This window comes from Caretta caretta, chromosome 5, assembly GCF_965140235.1.
Source record: "Caretta caretta isolate rCarCar2 chromosome 5, rCarCar1.hap1, whole genome shotgun sequence".
Classification (NCBI taxonomy): Eukaryota; Metazoa; Chordata; order Testudines; family Cheloniidae; genus Caretta; species Caretta caretta.
This window is the reverse complement of record NC_134210.1, coordinates 71,174,259-71,186,722: the sequence shown is the minus strand read 5'-3', so window position 1 is coordinate 71,186,722 and position 12,464 is coordinate 71,174,259. Positions and strand designations below refer to the sequence as shown.

General features: G+C 46.6%; 1 protein-coding gene across 1 annotated transcript in view; it reads right to left on the bottom strand.

The window, feature by feature from the left end:
• Nucleotides 1-12,464, bottom strand: part of SLC25A46 (solute carrier family 25 member 46) — a 41,187-nt gene that overhangs the window by 11,531 nt on the left and 17,192 nt on the right. The window contains exons 6-7 of the mRNA XM_048849968.2: nt 4,309-4,365; nt 233-290 (exon numbers count right to left, since the gene is read on the bottom strand). Of these exons, the coding sequence (XP_048705925.1) occupies nt 233-290; nt 4,309-4,365 (115 nt within the window). The remainder of the gene's footprint in view (nt 1-232; nt 291-4,308; nt 4,366-12,464) is intronic.

The following is a 12,464-nucleotide window of genomic DNA, read 5'->3' as shown; positions in this document are numbered from 1 at the left end:
TGAGTGTTTAATTTTTTTTAAATGAAATATATGACTACTGTTTAGAAAAAGGTAAACGGAGCTAAAAAGGAAAACCAAAACTTCAGTAGAACTGTATAGAAACTCGTAGTAATGTAAATCAAAATCCACTGAGAAAAAAAGTCAAATACTGAGTTTCTAGATAAATTCTTATTTGTAAACAGAAGAACAGCATATCTTTCTATATGTAATAGACATGTAGATGGTAAATTACCTGCACAGTTTCAACCAGGCTTGCTGAATAAAAAGGCATTGCTACCACATAGGTTAGGCTGCAGGAATTAATAAAAAGGTTAATATTTTGTTTATGAACTGTATTACTAAAATATCAATATTCTCAGACATAGGATACATTGAGTCACTGAAATCTTCATATTTATACAGTTATGAAGCCATGCCCAAGAGAAACTAGTTATCAGATACTAAACTATAATTGAATTTCTACATCAATTTTAAATAGGTCAAAATAAAGTTCAGTCAGAAGTTCCGCAAATAATCAAGTTCTTGATAATATAAAATTTTAGCCTTTTGTGGCCAATTCAGAAGTTAACAAGTTGTACTGAAATCAAAATTGAATCACTAGGGCTCTGATCTCTTAAATCAGTGGGGCTCTATGTGGGTGAACATAACTGAGCACACAGAACATTTTATTATATAATTAAGGTAATTTGAAATTGTATTGGTATTTGTAATTGTATTGTAATTGGTGGGATAACTCACATGACTGGAGTACTGTCATGGATGGTTATAAACTGTTCAGGAAGGACAGGCAGGGCAGAAAAGGTGGGGGAGTAGCACTGTATGTAAGGGAGCAGTATGACTGCTCAGAGCTCTGGTACGAAACTGCAGAAAAACCTGAGTGTCTCTGGATTAAGTTTAAAAGTGTGAGCAACAAGAGTGATGTAGTGGTGGGAGTCTGCTATAGACCACCGGACCAGGGAGATGAGGTGGATGAGGCCTTCTTCCGGCAGCTCGCAGACGCTACTAGATCGCATGCCCTGGTTCTCATGGGTGACTTTAATTTTCCTGATATCTGCTGGGAGAGCAATACAGTGGTGCATAGACAATCCAGGAAGTTTTTGGAAAGCGTAGGGGACAATTTCCTGGTGCAAATGGTAGAGGAGCCAACTAGGGGGGGAGCTTTTCTTGACCTGCTGCTCACAAACCGGGAAGAATTAGTAGGGGAAGCAAAGTGGATGGGAATCTGGGAGGCAGTGACCATGAGTTGGTTGAGTTCAGGATCCTGACACAGGGAAGAAAGGTAAGCAGCAGGATACGGACCCCGGACTTCAGGAAAGCAGACTTTGACTCCCTCAGGGAACGGATGGGTAGGATCCCCAGGGGGACTAACATGAAGAGGAAAGGAGTCCAGGAGAGCTGGCTGTATTTCAAGGAATCCCTGTTGAGGTTACAGGGACAAACCATCCCGATGTGTCGAAAGAATAGTAAATATGGCAGGCGACCAGCTTGGCTTAACGGTGAAATCCTAGCGGATCTTAAACATAAAAAAGAAGCTTACAAGAAGTGGAAGGTTGGACATATGACCAGGGAAGAGTATAAAAATATTGCTCGGGCATGTAGGAATGAAATCAGGAGGGCCAAATCGCACCTGGAGCTGCAGCTAGCGAGAGATGTCAAGAGTAACAAGAAGGGTTTCTTCAGGTATGTTGGCAACAAGAAGAAAGCCAAGAAAGTGTGGGCCCCTTAATGAATGAGGGAGGCAACCTAGTGACAGAGGATGTGGAAAAAGCTAATGTACTCAATGCTTTTTTTGCCTCTGGCTTCACTAACAAGGTCAGCTCCCAGACTGCTGCGCTGGGCATCACAACATGGGGAATAGATGGCCAGCCCTCTGTGGAGAAAGAGGTGGTTAGGGACTATTTAGAAAAGCTGGACGTGCACAAGTCCATGGGGCCGGACGAGTTGCATCCGAGAGTGCTAAAGGAACTGGCGGCTGTGATTGCAGAGCCATTGGCCATTATCTTTGAAAACTTGTGGCGAATGGGGGAAGTCCCGGATGACTGGAAAAAGGCTAATGTAGTGCCAATCTTTAAAAAAGGGAAGAAGGAGGATCCTGGGAACTACAGACCAGTCAGCCTCAGTTCAGTCCCCGGAAAAATCATGGAGCAGGTCCTCAAAGAATCAATTCTGAAGCACTTACATGAGAGGAAAGTGATCAGGAACAGTCAGCCTGGATTCACCAAGGGAAGGTCATGCCTGACTAATCTAATCGCCTTCTATGATGAGATTACTGGTTCTGTGGATGAATGGAAAGCAGTGGATGTATTGTTCCTTGACTTTAGCAAAGCTTTTGACACGGTCTCCCACAGTATTCTTGTCAGCAAGTTAAAGTATGGGCTGGATGAATGCACTATAAGGTGGGTAGAAAGTTGGTTAGATTGTCGGGCTCAACGGGTAGTGATCAATGGCTCCATGTCTAGTTGGCAGCCGGTGTCAAGTGGAGTGCCCCAGGGGTCGGTCCTGGGGCCGGTTTTGTTCAATATCTTCATAAATGATCTGGAAGATGGTGTGGATTGCACTCTCAGCAAATTTGCGGATGATACTAAACTGGGAGGAGTGGTAGATACGCTGGAGGGCAGGGATAGGATACAGAGGGACCTAGACAAATTGGAGGGTTGGGCCAAAAGAAATCTGATGAGGTTCAATAAGGATAAGTGCAGGGTCCTGCACTTAGGACGGAAAAACCCAATGCACAGCTACAGACTAGGGACCGAATGGCTAGGCAGCAGTTCTGCGGAAAAGGACCTAGGGGTGACAGTGGACGAGAAGCTGGATATGAGTCAGCAGTGTGCCCTTGTTGCCAAGAAAGCCAATGGCATTTTGGTATAAGTGGGTATAAGTATAATGGTATAAGTAGGGGCATAGCGAGCAGATCGAGGGACGTGATCGTCCCCCTCTATTTGACATTGGTGAGGCCTCATCTGGAGTACTGTGTCCAGTTTTGGGCCCCACACTACAAGAAGGATGTGGATAAATTGAAAAGAGTCCAGAGAAGGGCAACAAAAATGATTAAAGGGGTCTGGAACACATGACTTATGAGGAGAGGCTGAGGGAACTGGGATTGTTTAGTCTGCAGAAGAGAAGAATGAGGGGGGATTTGATAGCTGCTTTCAACTACCTGAGAGGTGGTTCCAGAGAGGATGGTTCTAGACTATTCTCAGTGGTAGAAGAGGACAGGACAAGGAGTAATGGTCTCAAGTTGCAGTGGGGGAGGTTTCGGTTGGATATTAGGAAAAACTTTTTCACTAGGAGGGTCGTGAAACACTGGAATGCGTTGCCTAGGGAGGTGGTGGAATCTCCTTCCTTAGAAGTTTTTAAGGTCAGGCTTGACAAAGCCCTGGCTGGGATGATTTAATTGGGGATTGGTCCTGCTTTTGAGCAGGGGGTTGGACTAGATGACTTCCTGAGGTCCCTTCCAACCCTGATATTTTATGATTCTATGATTTGCTAAGGGCCACAAATAACCATAAGCCATGGATCAGATTAGGAACTTTAAAAAGGAATAATTAAATTCCTACAATGTTCTGTGTGTATTTCTTACGGTACACCTACACTGCACACAACTTTCAGTGGCATGTATAGTACATACACTATATGCCCGTGTCCCCAACAGTTATACACAGCATTGTAGAAGGTGAGGCACTGCTTGTGCAAGTAGAGTAAGGACATGACTGAACCCTGTGGATATGTACCTGGGTATATACCCTACTCACCCAAGCAGTGCCTCCCTGTCCTGCTGCCTCCAGCGCAGTGAAAGACTCTGGCAATAGGGACAAGCTCCAGCAGCTCCCCACACCAGAGCTTTTCATTGACACACAGCAATACATAGCAGTGTGGATGCAGACTGCTTTTTAATGTTGCGTGTACCTACACATACCCTACGTGCCACTGCCAGTGGAGTGCAGTGAAGATGTAGCCTTACACATCTTATTTGGGACCATCCACACATAATCTGAATTTCTCATTTGCAGCTAAGAGCACCTTTTGAAAATCCACAAAACTATCATCATCATCCTGGCAAATCTCAAAGCCTCCTTGCAGACTGAATGCCACCTGGATTGATCTCTATCTAGGTTCATAAGGTAGTTGGCTGAATAGTCAGTTTATGTATGTCATTGGTGATCTTATTACACCACTGAAACTTTTGGCAACCACATGCTTGCTGGCTCTGTAGTGGCATTCTTTGGTCTTCTATCCTAAGAACATATGTTTATATATACACATCTTATCATAAGAGTACTATCAGTTTTTAGCAAGAGCCACACTTACCTTTTCAGTAGAAGGTGTCCTCCTATTTGTCTGAGGCTCCATTTATGTGAAAGTTCCCTAAAAGTTAAAGCAGAATTTACCTGTAAAATCTAAAGACAGAAAATCCCAAGCATTTATTTCACCACTCTAACAGAATTTTAAAACATCAGTTTGATAATTAGGGTCTACGCATGTCCTCCACTACAGCTAATGGAAAGATCATGTTTAGCTTGTATAAATTATATTTTTTAAATTAGATATTTTGATTGGTTAGGACTGCTGGATATTCTAAGAGGAAAATAAGTGATGTGTATTTATCTATTTGTAGCTCAATATGTACTAAATTGTTACACAATCATTACTGTATGGAAAATTGCAACATTCTGAAGCAAATTTGGTTTTGTTTCTCTATTCCTACGTGAACAGTGATTTTTAGACACCAGTCTTCCTTTACTACCCTAGCATTACTGAAAATTGGCTAGCTACATTTGAAATGCTTGTTCTATTTCTTGAGGTTACATTTGTCTAGTTTTCATTCTTCTTCTAGAATGCTATTATATTCTCATACTTTACTAGCTCTGAAGGGCTAATTGACTTCAGACATTTCAACTATCTAACAGACAAAGTCTCAGGCCTGCAGCTGTGTAGTAACTCTGCAAACGCTAAGAAACACAAATTATTCAGATTTGGACCCGTTTTAACTATTTCCTGCTTTTTCATGCAAAACCTGAATTAACCTCTAAAAGTAGTATATTCTAAATGCATACTTCAAAACATGGTTAGTTAATATCAACTACAGTCTATTAAACTGATAATATATCACAACATTAATTAGGGATGGCACCAGACAGCAGTAAATTTGCTAATCAATCTCAAAATTACTTAAGGTTAAAGAGTTTCCAATTTGATAGGTCAGACATACTGGACTGTCAATTGGTATTTTTTCTGCTGGAAAATAATAGACTTTAAATTACATTCAGCTTCATTCTTGTCAAAGAATCACACTCAGCAGCATGACAGCAACTCTAAGATACTAGACCATGTTACTGTACTGAGCACGCTACTATATGGAGCAGAGATTTGGCTGACAAGAGTGGCTAACAACGAGAGTGGAAACTGCCCATTACCAGAAGTCTGAGGAAGATTCTACACATTTTGTGGAAAGATAAAACAATAAATGCACAAGCAAGCCAACGGAGCAGGACATGCTAGGAAATATCAAAGAAAGACTACTCAGGTGGTTGGGACATGTATACCAGATGGGAGACATGCTAAGCAACCACTGAACTGGGAACCTGAAAGAGGAAAGAGAAAGCAAGGAACGCCAAGGAAGAACTGGCAGAAGACAGTAACAGAAGATATAGAATGCATTGGCATCACCTGGGAAGAAGTGAGCAACTGTAAAGAATGGGCTACCTGGACTGTCCAATGTGTCAGCTGCACGCCACTGTGCACGTGCAGAATTCATGTGTCCTACAGATAGAGCCGTCCCTTGGGTAGGGTGAATCGGGGTGACTGCTCCAGACCCCGTACTTTGGGGGGGCCCCCGTGCTTTGAAAAAAATCGGGACTGTCCCAATATTTAGCCCTCTGTCCCGTGTCCCAAATGATGTATGATCGGAACGCCATTTGTCCTGACATTCAGGTGAGGAGGCGGGCAGGGACGTGAGGTGGGAGGGTGAGCAGGGTGAAGAGGTGAACGGGGAGGTGGGTGAGGAGGAGGATGGACTGGCGGAAGGGGGGGATGCACCAGGTGGAAGGTGAGGAGACTAGTGGGGAGGTGAGCAGTGGGCAGATGGCGAGAAGGAGAGCAGTGGGCAGATGGGCGGGGGTCGTGGAGGTGGTGAGGAAGCGAGAGGTGGCCAAGATGGATGGATGGTGAGGAGACTAGCACAGAGGCTGATTTGTCTCGGGCCCTGCACCCCCCTAGGGATGGTACTGCCTGCAGATTTTATTTTTCTCTGCAGAAAATACATTCTGCTGGAAAGGCTCTGCAGTTACAGCTATTGCTCACCAGGGGCTGCTATGGTGTCAGAACAGAGGCAGCAGGCTCACAGCTCACTGGCCCTAGAAGTCAGCAGCCGATAGGGAGAGAGCAGAGGCTGTGTTCGTCACAGCACCCTGCCTGTGGGGCCAGGGGAGGAGGCATGGGATATGCGTCAGGGCGGGGAAGGACAGACAGAGCAGGGTATGTGGGGCTGCTGGGGGGGGTGTCACCTAGATTGGGGTTCAGAAGGGCTAGCAGGCAAGCTGAGGGTGAATGAGAATGGGGGTGCAGGACACCTTGGGATGGGGGAGGGGTGGCGGAGTGTGGGTGCAGGGACACATGGGGATGGGGGTCAGAGGAGCAGGGACACACTGGGGATGGGGGCAGATGTGCCTGACTGATTGGGAGAGGCTAGGGGTCAGCCAGGGTCTGCATGAGGGAGGCTCCCCCGCTCCCCAGATATGTTCCATACTTTTCTCATCCACACCCAGCAACCCTTCAGGTTCACCCCCAGGCTCTTCCCAGCAATTACTTCCCTCTCCCTCAGCTCCTCCATTATCTCAGACTCTCCCAAGCCTTTGCACTGCTTCTGAGGAGGCCGGTACGTATCTGTGTCGCAGTTTAAATGAATTGCTACTTAAACTTCTGTATTAATATGCCTACTAAGGAATCTGTTTGTCAAAAAAAAAACATTTCCTAAATCTTTTTTGTTGTCTGTATTGTTACAGACATACCCTGCTGACAGATATTTTGAAATAAAATTACCGAAATAATTGAAACTGGCATGATCACATTGTGTTATTTTGACCCATTTATCTCAATGAGATGCTCTGAAAGAGAATATATCCAGTGGCGATAAATAGAGCCTGAAACAATAGTTCTAAGATGTGTGAACTGCTCCATTCATGTTCATGTGCGTCCCTTCCCCACTCTCCACAGTGCTGGAGAGATTCTGATGTTTGTCAAGCATATCCATTCTCAGGAGCATGTTCTTTGTGCATGCTCTGAGCATGTCTACACTTAAAACACTACCTACACAAATGGCAGGGCTTCTCCCATCAGCGCAGGTAATCCATCTCCTTGAGAAATGGTAGCTAAGTCTAGAATTCTACTGTCCAACTAGCACAGTCTACACTGGGGGTTAAGTCAGTATAGCTACACCTCTCAGAGGTGTGGATTTTTCATACCCTGAAAGATGTGGCAATTCTGATGCAAGTGCCTAGTGTAGACTAAGCCTCGTACTCTGAGGACGCCTGTTCTAAGCTCCCTACTGAGAGGCTCAGTGATTCCCCATATCCTTGCTCACAACTGAGTGGGAAGAGGATCTGACACCCCCAGAAAGGCGAGTGCCCTATGAATCTGGCTCACATGGGGGAGGAGGGTCAGACCCCATAGAATGCCAGGGCCCGCCAGATCCCAGCACACATACAGGGGGCAGTGAGCAGAGCTCAAATATCCCTAGGTGTGCAGAGATCCCCAGATCACATGAACATAAGAACAGCCATACTGGGTCAGACCAAAGGTCCATCTAGCCCAGTATTCTGTCTTCCAACACTGGTCAATGCCAGGTGCTTCAGAGAGATTGAACAGAACAGGTAATCATCAAGTAATCCATCCCGTTGCCCATTCTCAGCTTCTGGCAAACAGAGGCTAGGGACACAGTTCCTGCCCATCTTGGCTAAAAGCCATTGATGGATCTATCCTCCATGAATTTATCTAGTTCTTTTTTGAACCCTTTTATAGTCTTGTCCTTCACAACATCCTCTGGCAAAGAGTTCCACAGGTTGACTGTGCATTGTATGAACAAATACTTCCTTCTGTTTGTTTTAAATCTGCTGCCTATTAATTTCATTTGGTGACTCATAGTTCTTGTGTTTTGAGGAGGAGTAAATAACACTTCCTTATTTACTTTCTCCACACCAGTCATAATTTTACAGAAGGGATTAGGACTTGGAGTTCAGACACCACTAGAAAGGCAAGCACCCTCCAGAACCCGGCTCGAGGGTGGGCAGGGAAGATGTCACACTCCCGAAGATTGGCAGGGCCCTATATCCTGACACATATATGGGGGCAGGAATGCAGCTCTGACACCATGAGTGGCAGGGACCCCCAAATTCAAACTCACAAAGGTGGGTAGAGAGAAGAGCTCAGATCCCCCAGAAAACAACCCCCCCCTCCGGGAACCTGGCTCACATGAGGGGGGGCAGGCAAGAAGGGTCACACCCGTGTAGATCAGCTAGGACTCTGGACCATGGAACATACAAGGAATGGGAATGTGCAGCTGACAGGTGCTCCTGCCCCTATTCTTCCCCCCCTCCACCCCGAAACTCATCCCCTTGTCCCCCTTCCCAGTTTCCCGCCCCCCTCACTTGCCCTAGTCCGGATCCCCTCCCCATCACATGATCTCCCAACCCTTTTTAAAAGCCATAGATTTTAAATCCAGACAGCTTGTATCCAAGAGCTGGCTGAGGAGCTTACTGGACCCTTAATGTTTATTTTCAATGCGTCTTGGAACACCATCAAAGTTCCAGAAGTACGGAAGAAAGCTAACTTTGTGCCAATATTTAAAAAGTGTCAATAGGATGACAGATAATTCTAGGCCTGTCAGTCTGACATCGATCCCAGGCAAGATAATGGAGCAGCTGATACAGGACTCAATAAAAAAATTAGAGGATAATGTGACTAATGCCAATGAGCATAGGTTACGGAACACAGAATCTGTCAAATTAACCTGATATATTTTTCTGATGAGATTACAAGTTTGGTTGATAAAGGTAACAGTGTTGTTGTTACAGAGGTCTATTAGGCATTTGACTTGGTACTGCACATTTTGATTAAAAAACTAGAGTAAGTAACATGGCACACATTAAATGGATTAAAAGCTGGCTAACTGATAAATCTCAAGATGTAACTGTAAACTGGGAAACATCGAGTGGGCATGTTTCTAGTGGGGTCCCATTGGGATCAGTTCTTCCCTTACGCTATTTAACATTTTTATTAATGATCTGGGAGAAAACATAAAATCATCACTGATAAAACGTGGAGTGTATGGGGGGAGCGGTAAATTATAAAGACAGGACACAGACATAGCAATCTGAATTTTTTGGTAGGCTGGGCACAAGCAAACAATACAAGTTTCGATATGGCTAAATGTAAATGTAGACATCTAGGAACAAAGAATGTAGGCCATTCTTAAAGGATGGGGGACTCAACTCTGGGAAGCAGTGACTCAGAAAAAGATTTGGGAATCACGGTAGATAATCAGCTGAACACTAGCTCCTAGTGTGACAATAAGGCCAAAATGGCGAATGCAATCATTGAATGTGCAAATAGGGGAATCTTGAGTACGAGTAGAGAAGTTACTTTACCTCTGTATTTGGCACTGGTGCAACTGATGAAATAGTGTGTCCAGTTCTGGTGTCCACATATCAAGAAGGATGTTGATGAAATTGGAGATGGTTCAGAGAAGAGCCACAAGAATGATTTAGAGGTTCGCAAACTTTTTTTGCTGGGACTCCCTTTGAAAATATTTCAGGCTGTGACAACCCCCCTCAAAAAGTGACAACGCTCCCCATACCAGGCCATCTTTACTTCTGCACTGCTGCTAGCAATGCCACTGCCTTCAGAGCTGGGCACCTGGCCAGCAGTCACCGTTCTTGTGATTCCCCTACTATCAGGGGTGAAAGTAACTTAAAGGACTTACTGGTATGAAGGCCGGGGTCCTGAGCTGGGGAGCGAAGCCTCAACCAGAAGGGACGGGGCAATTAAATCCCCAGGCCCTTTAAACCGTGATTTAAAGGGCCTGGGGCTGTGGTAGAGGCGGCTGGGAGCACCGGGCCCTTTAAATCACTGCTGAAGCCCCATGGTAACAGTAGCTGCAGCAACGACCAGAAGCCCCGAGGCTCTGGCGGCAATTTAAAGGGGCAGGGGCTCTGGCCGCTGCCTGGAGCGGAGGACCCTTTTAAATTGTCAGCCTCGGGAAGCTGCCCCCTGCCAGTACGGCTGGCTGTGTACTGGCTCTTGCTGGTACACTGGACTGGACTGGCTTACTTTCACCTCTGCCTACAATAATCTTGGGACCCCCTTTTGGGTTGGGACCCACAGTTTGAGAAACACTGGATTAAAGGATTAGAAAACATGGCTTAAAGTGTCAGATTTAAGAAGCTCAATCTATTTAGTTTAACAAAGAGAAGGATTAGTGGTGGTGATTGGTCCATATGTACCTACAAGGGGAACAAATATTTGAGAATGGGCTCTTCAGTATTGCAGAGAAAGGTGTAACACGATCCAATGGCTGGAAGATCCAGCCTGCGGGACTGTCCTACCCAGCCCCTGAGCTCCTGGCCCGGGAGGCTGGCCCCCAGCCCCTCCCCTGCTGTTCCCCCTCCCCCGCAGCCTCACCTCACCGCGCCACCGGTGCAATGCTCTGAGTGGCGTGGCTGCAGAGCGCAGCCTGACCCAGTGTTCTGTGCTGCGTGGTTATCTGTCCTGGTGCAGCCGTGCTGCCAGCCACTGGTGCTCCAGGCAGCGCGGTAAGGGGGCAGGGAGCAGGGAGAGGAGTTTGGATAGAGGGCAGAGGAGTTCGGGGGGGTGGTCGGGAGCCGGGGGTGTGGATAGGGGTTGGAGCGGTCAGAGGGCGGGGAACATGGGTCCCGGGGGTGGGGCAGTCAGGAAGGAGAGGAGGGGTTGGATGGGGCAGCAGGGGGCAGTCAGAGGCGGGGATTCCAGGGGCGGTCAGGGGACAGGGAGGGTGGGTGGGGCATGGGTCCTGGGGGGGGGGAGGGGGCAGTCAGGAAGGAGAGGTGGGGGTTGGATGGGGCGGCGGGGGGGCAGTTAGGGGCAGGAGGTCCGGGGGCGGTCAGGGGACCGAGAGCAGGGGGCCGTCAGTGAACAGGGCGGGTTGGATGGGGCAGGAGTCCCAGGGGAGCCGTCAGGGGGCGAGAAGCAGGGAGGTCAGATGGGGGCGGGGCCGGGCCATGCCTGGCTGTTTGGGGAGGCACAGCCTCCCCTAACTGGCCCTCCATATGATTTCAGGAATCCGATGAAGCCCTCAGGCCAAAAAGTTTGCTGCCCCCCCCCCCCCCCCCCCCAGCTAGACAGATAAAGACCTGGTCTACAGTACAAAATTAATTTGACCTAATTTACATCGGCAATACAGCCACTGCAGTAATTACATCGCTTGGGCATGTCTACGCTTTGCTCCTTGTGTCAGCAGTGCGTATCCTCACCAAAAGCGCTTGTATCGATTGTACTGTCTGTGTGGGACATTGAGGGACAGCTCCTGAAAGCCAGTAACAGTCGACATAAGCAACACAGTGTCTACACTGACACTGCATTGACCTAATTACACTGACCGTGACTCTACACTGCTCAGAGATGTGGTATTATGTTGGCGGCATGACGCAAGATGCCTTGTGTCGACCTAACTCTGTAGTGTAGACCAGGCCTAAATCACCTTAACTATGTTGCTCATGGCTGTGAAGAATTCACACCCCTGAGCAGCACAGCTAAGCCAACCTGACCTCTAGCGTAGACAGGATTCTTCTGTTGACCTAGCTACCTCCTCTTGGGGAGGTGAATTACCTATGCCGAGGGAAGAACCCCTCCCGTCAGTGTAGGTAGCGTCCACACTGAAGTACTACAATGGTAGTGATGCAGCATTTCAAGTACAGACAAGCCCTTACACTGGAAATAAGGCACACATTTTTAACAGTGAGGGTAATTAACCATTGGAATAGTTTGCCAAAGGGCAAGGTGGACTCCATTACTGAGGACTTGAAAAATCAAGATTGGATGTTTTTCTAAAAAACGTGTTCTAGAAATTATTTTGGGGAAGCTCTCTAGCCTCTTATACTGGAGGTGAGACTAGATGATCACAATGGTTCCTTCTGGACTTGGAATCTATGATTCCTTCCCTCTATTTCTCCCCACTCTTCCATCCCAAAATCACCTTCCTCTCCAGCGAGCAATTGCTTGTGTAGTTATTTACTTTTTAAAAACAGCTGTAGTACCTTCAACAAAATAAAGAAAAAACACCCTTTGATAGATGCAGATTGGAGCAACTTGCTTGCTTTGTTTTTTACTTCAGACTTTCTGCCCTGTGTTGGATTTTAACTCTTAAGACGTGGGGTAGTGTTCAGATTTGACCACTGTAACATAACCTCACAGCCACCAGGGGCCTCTGATGTAGA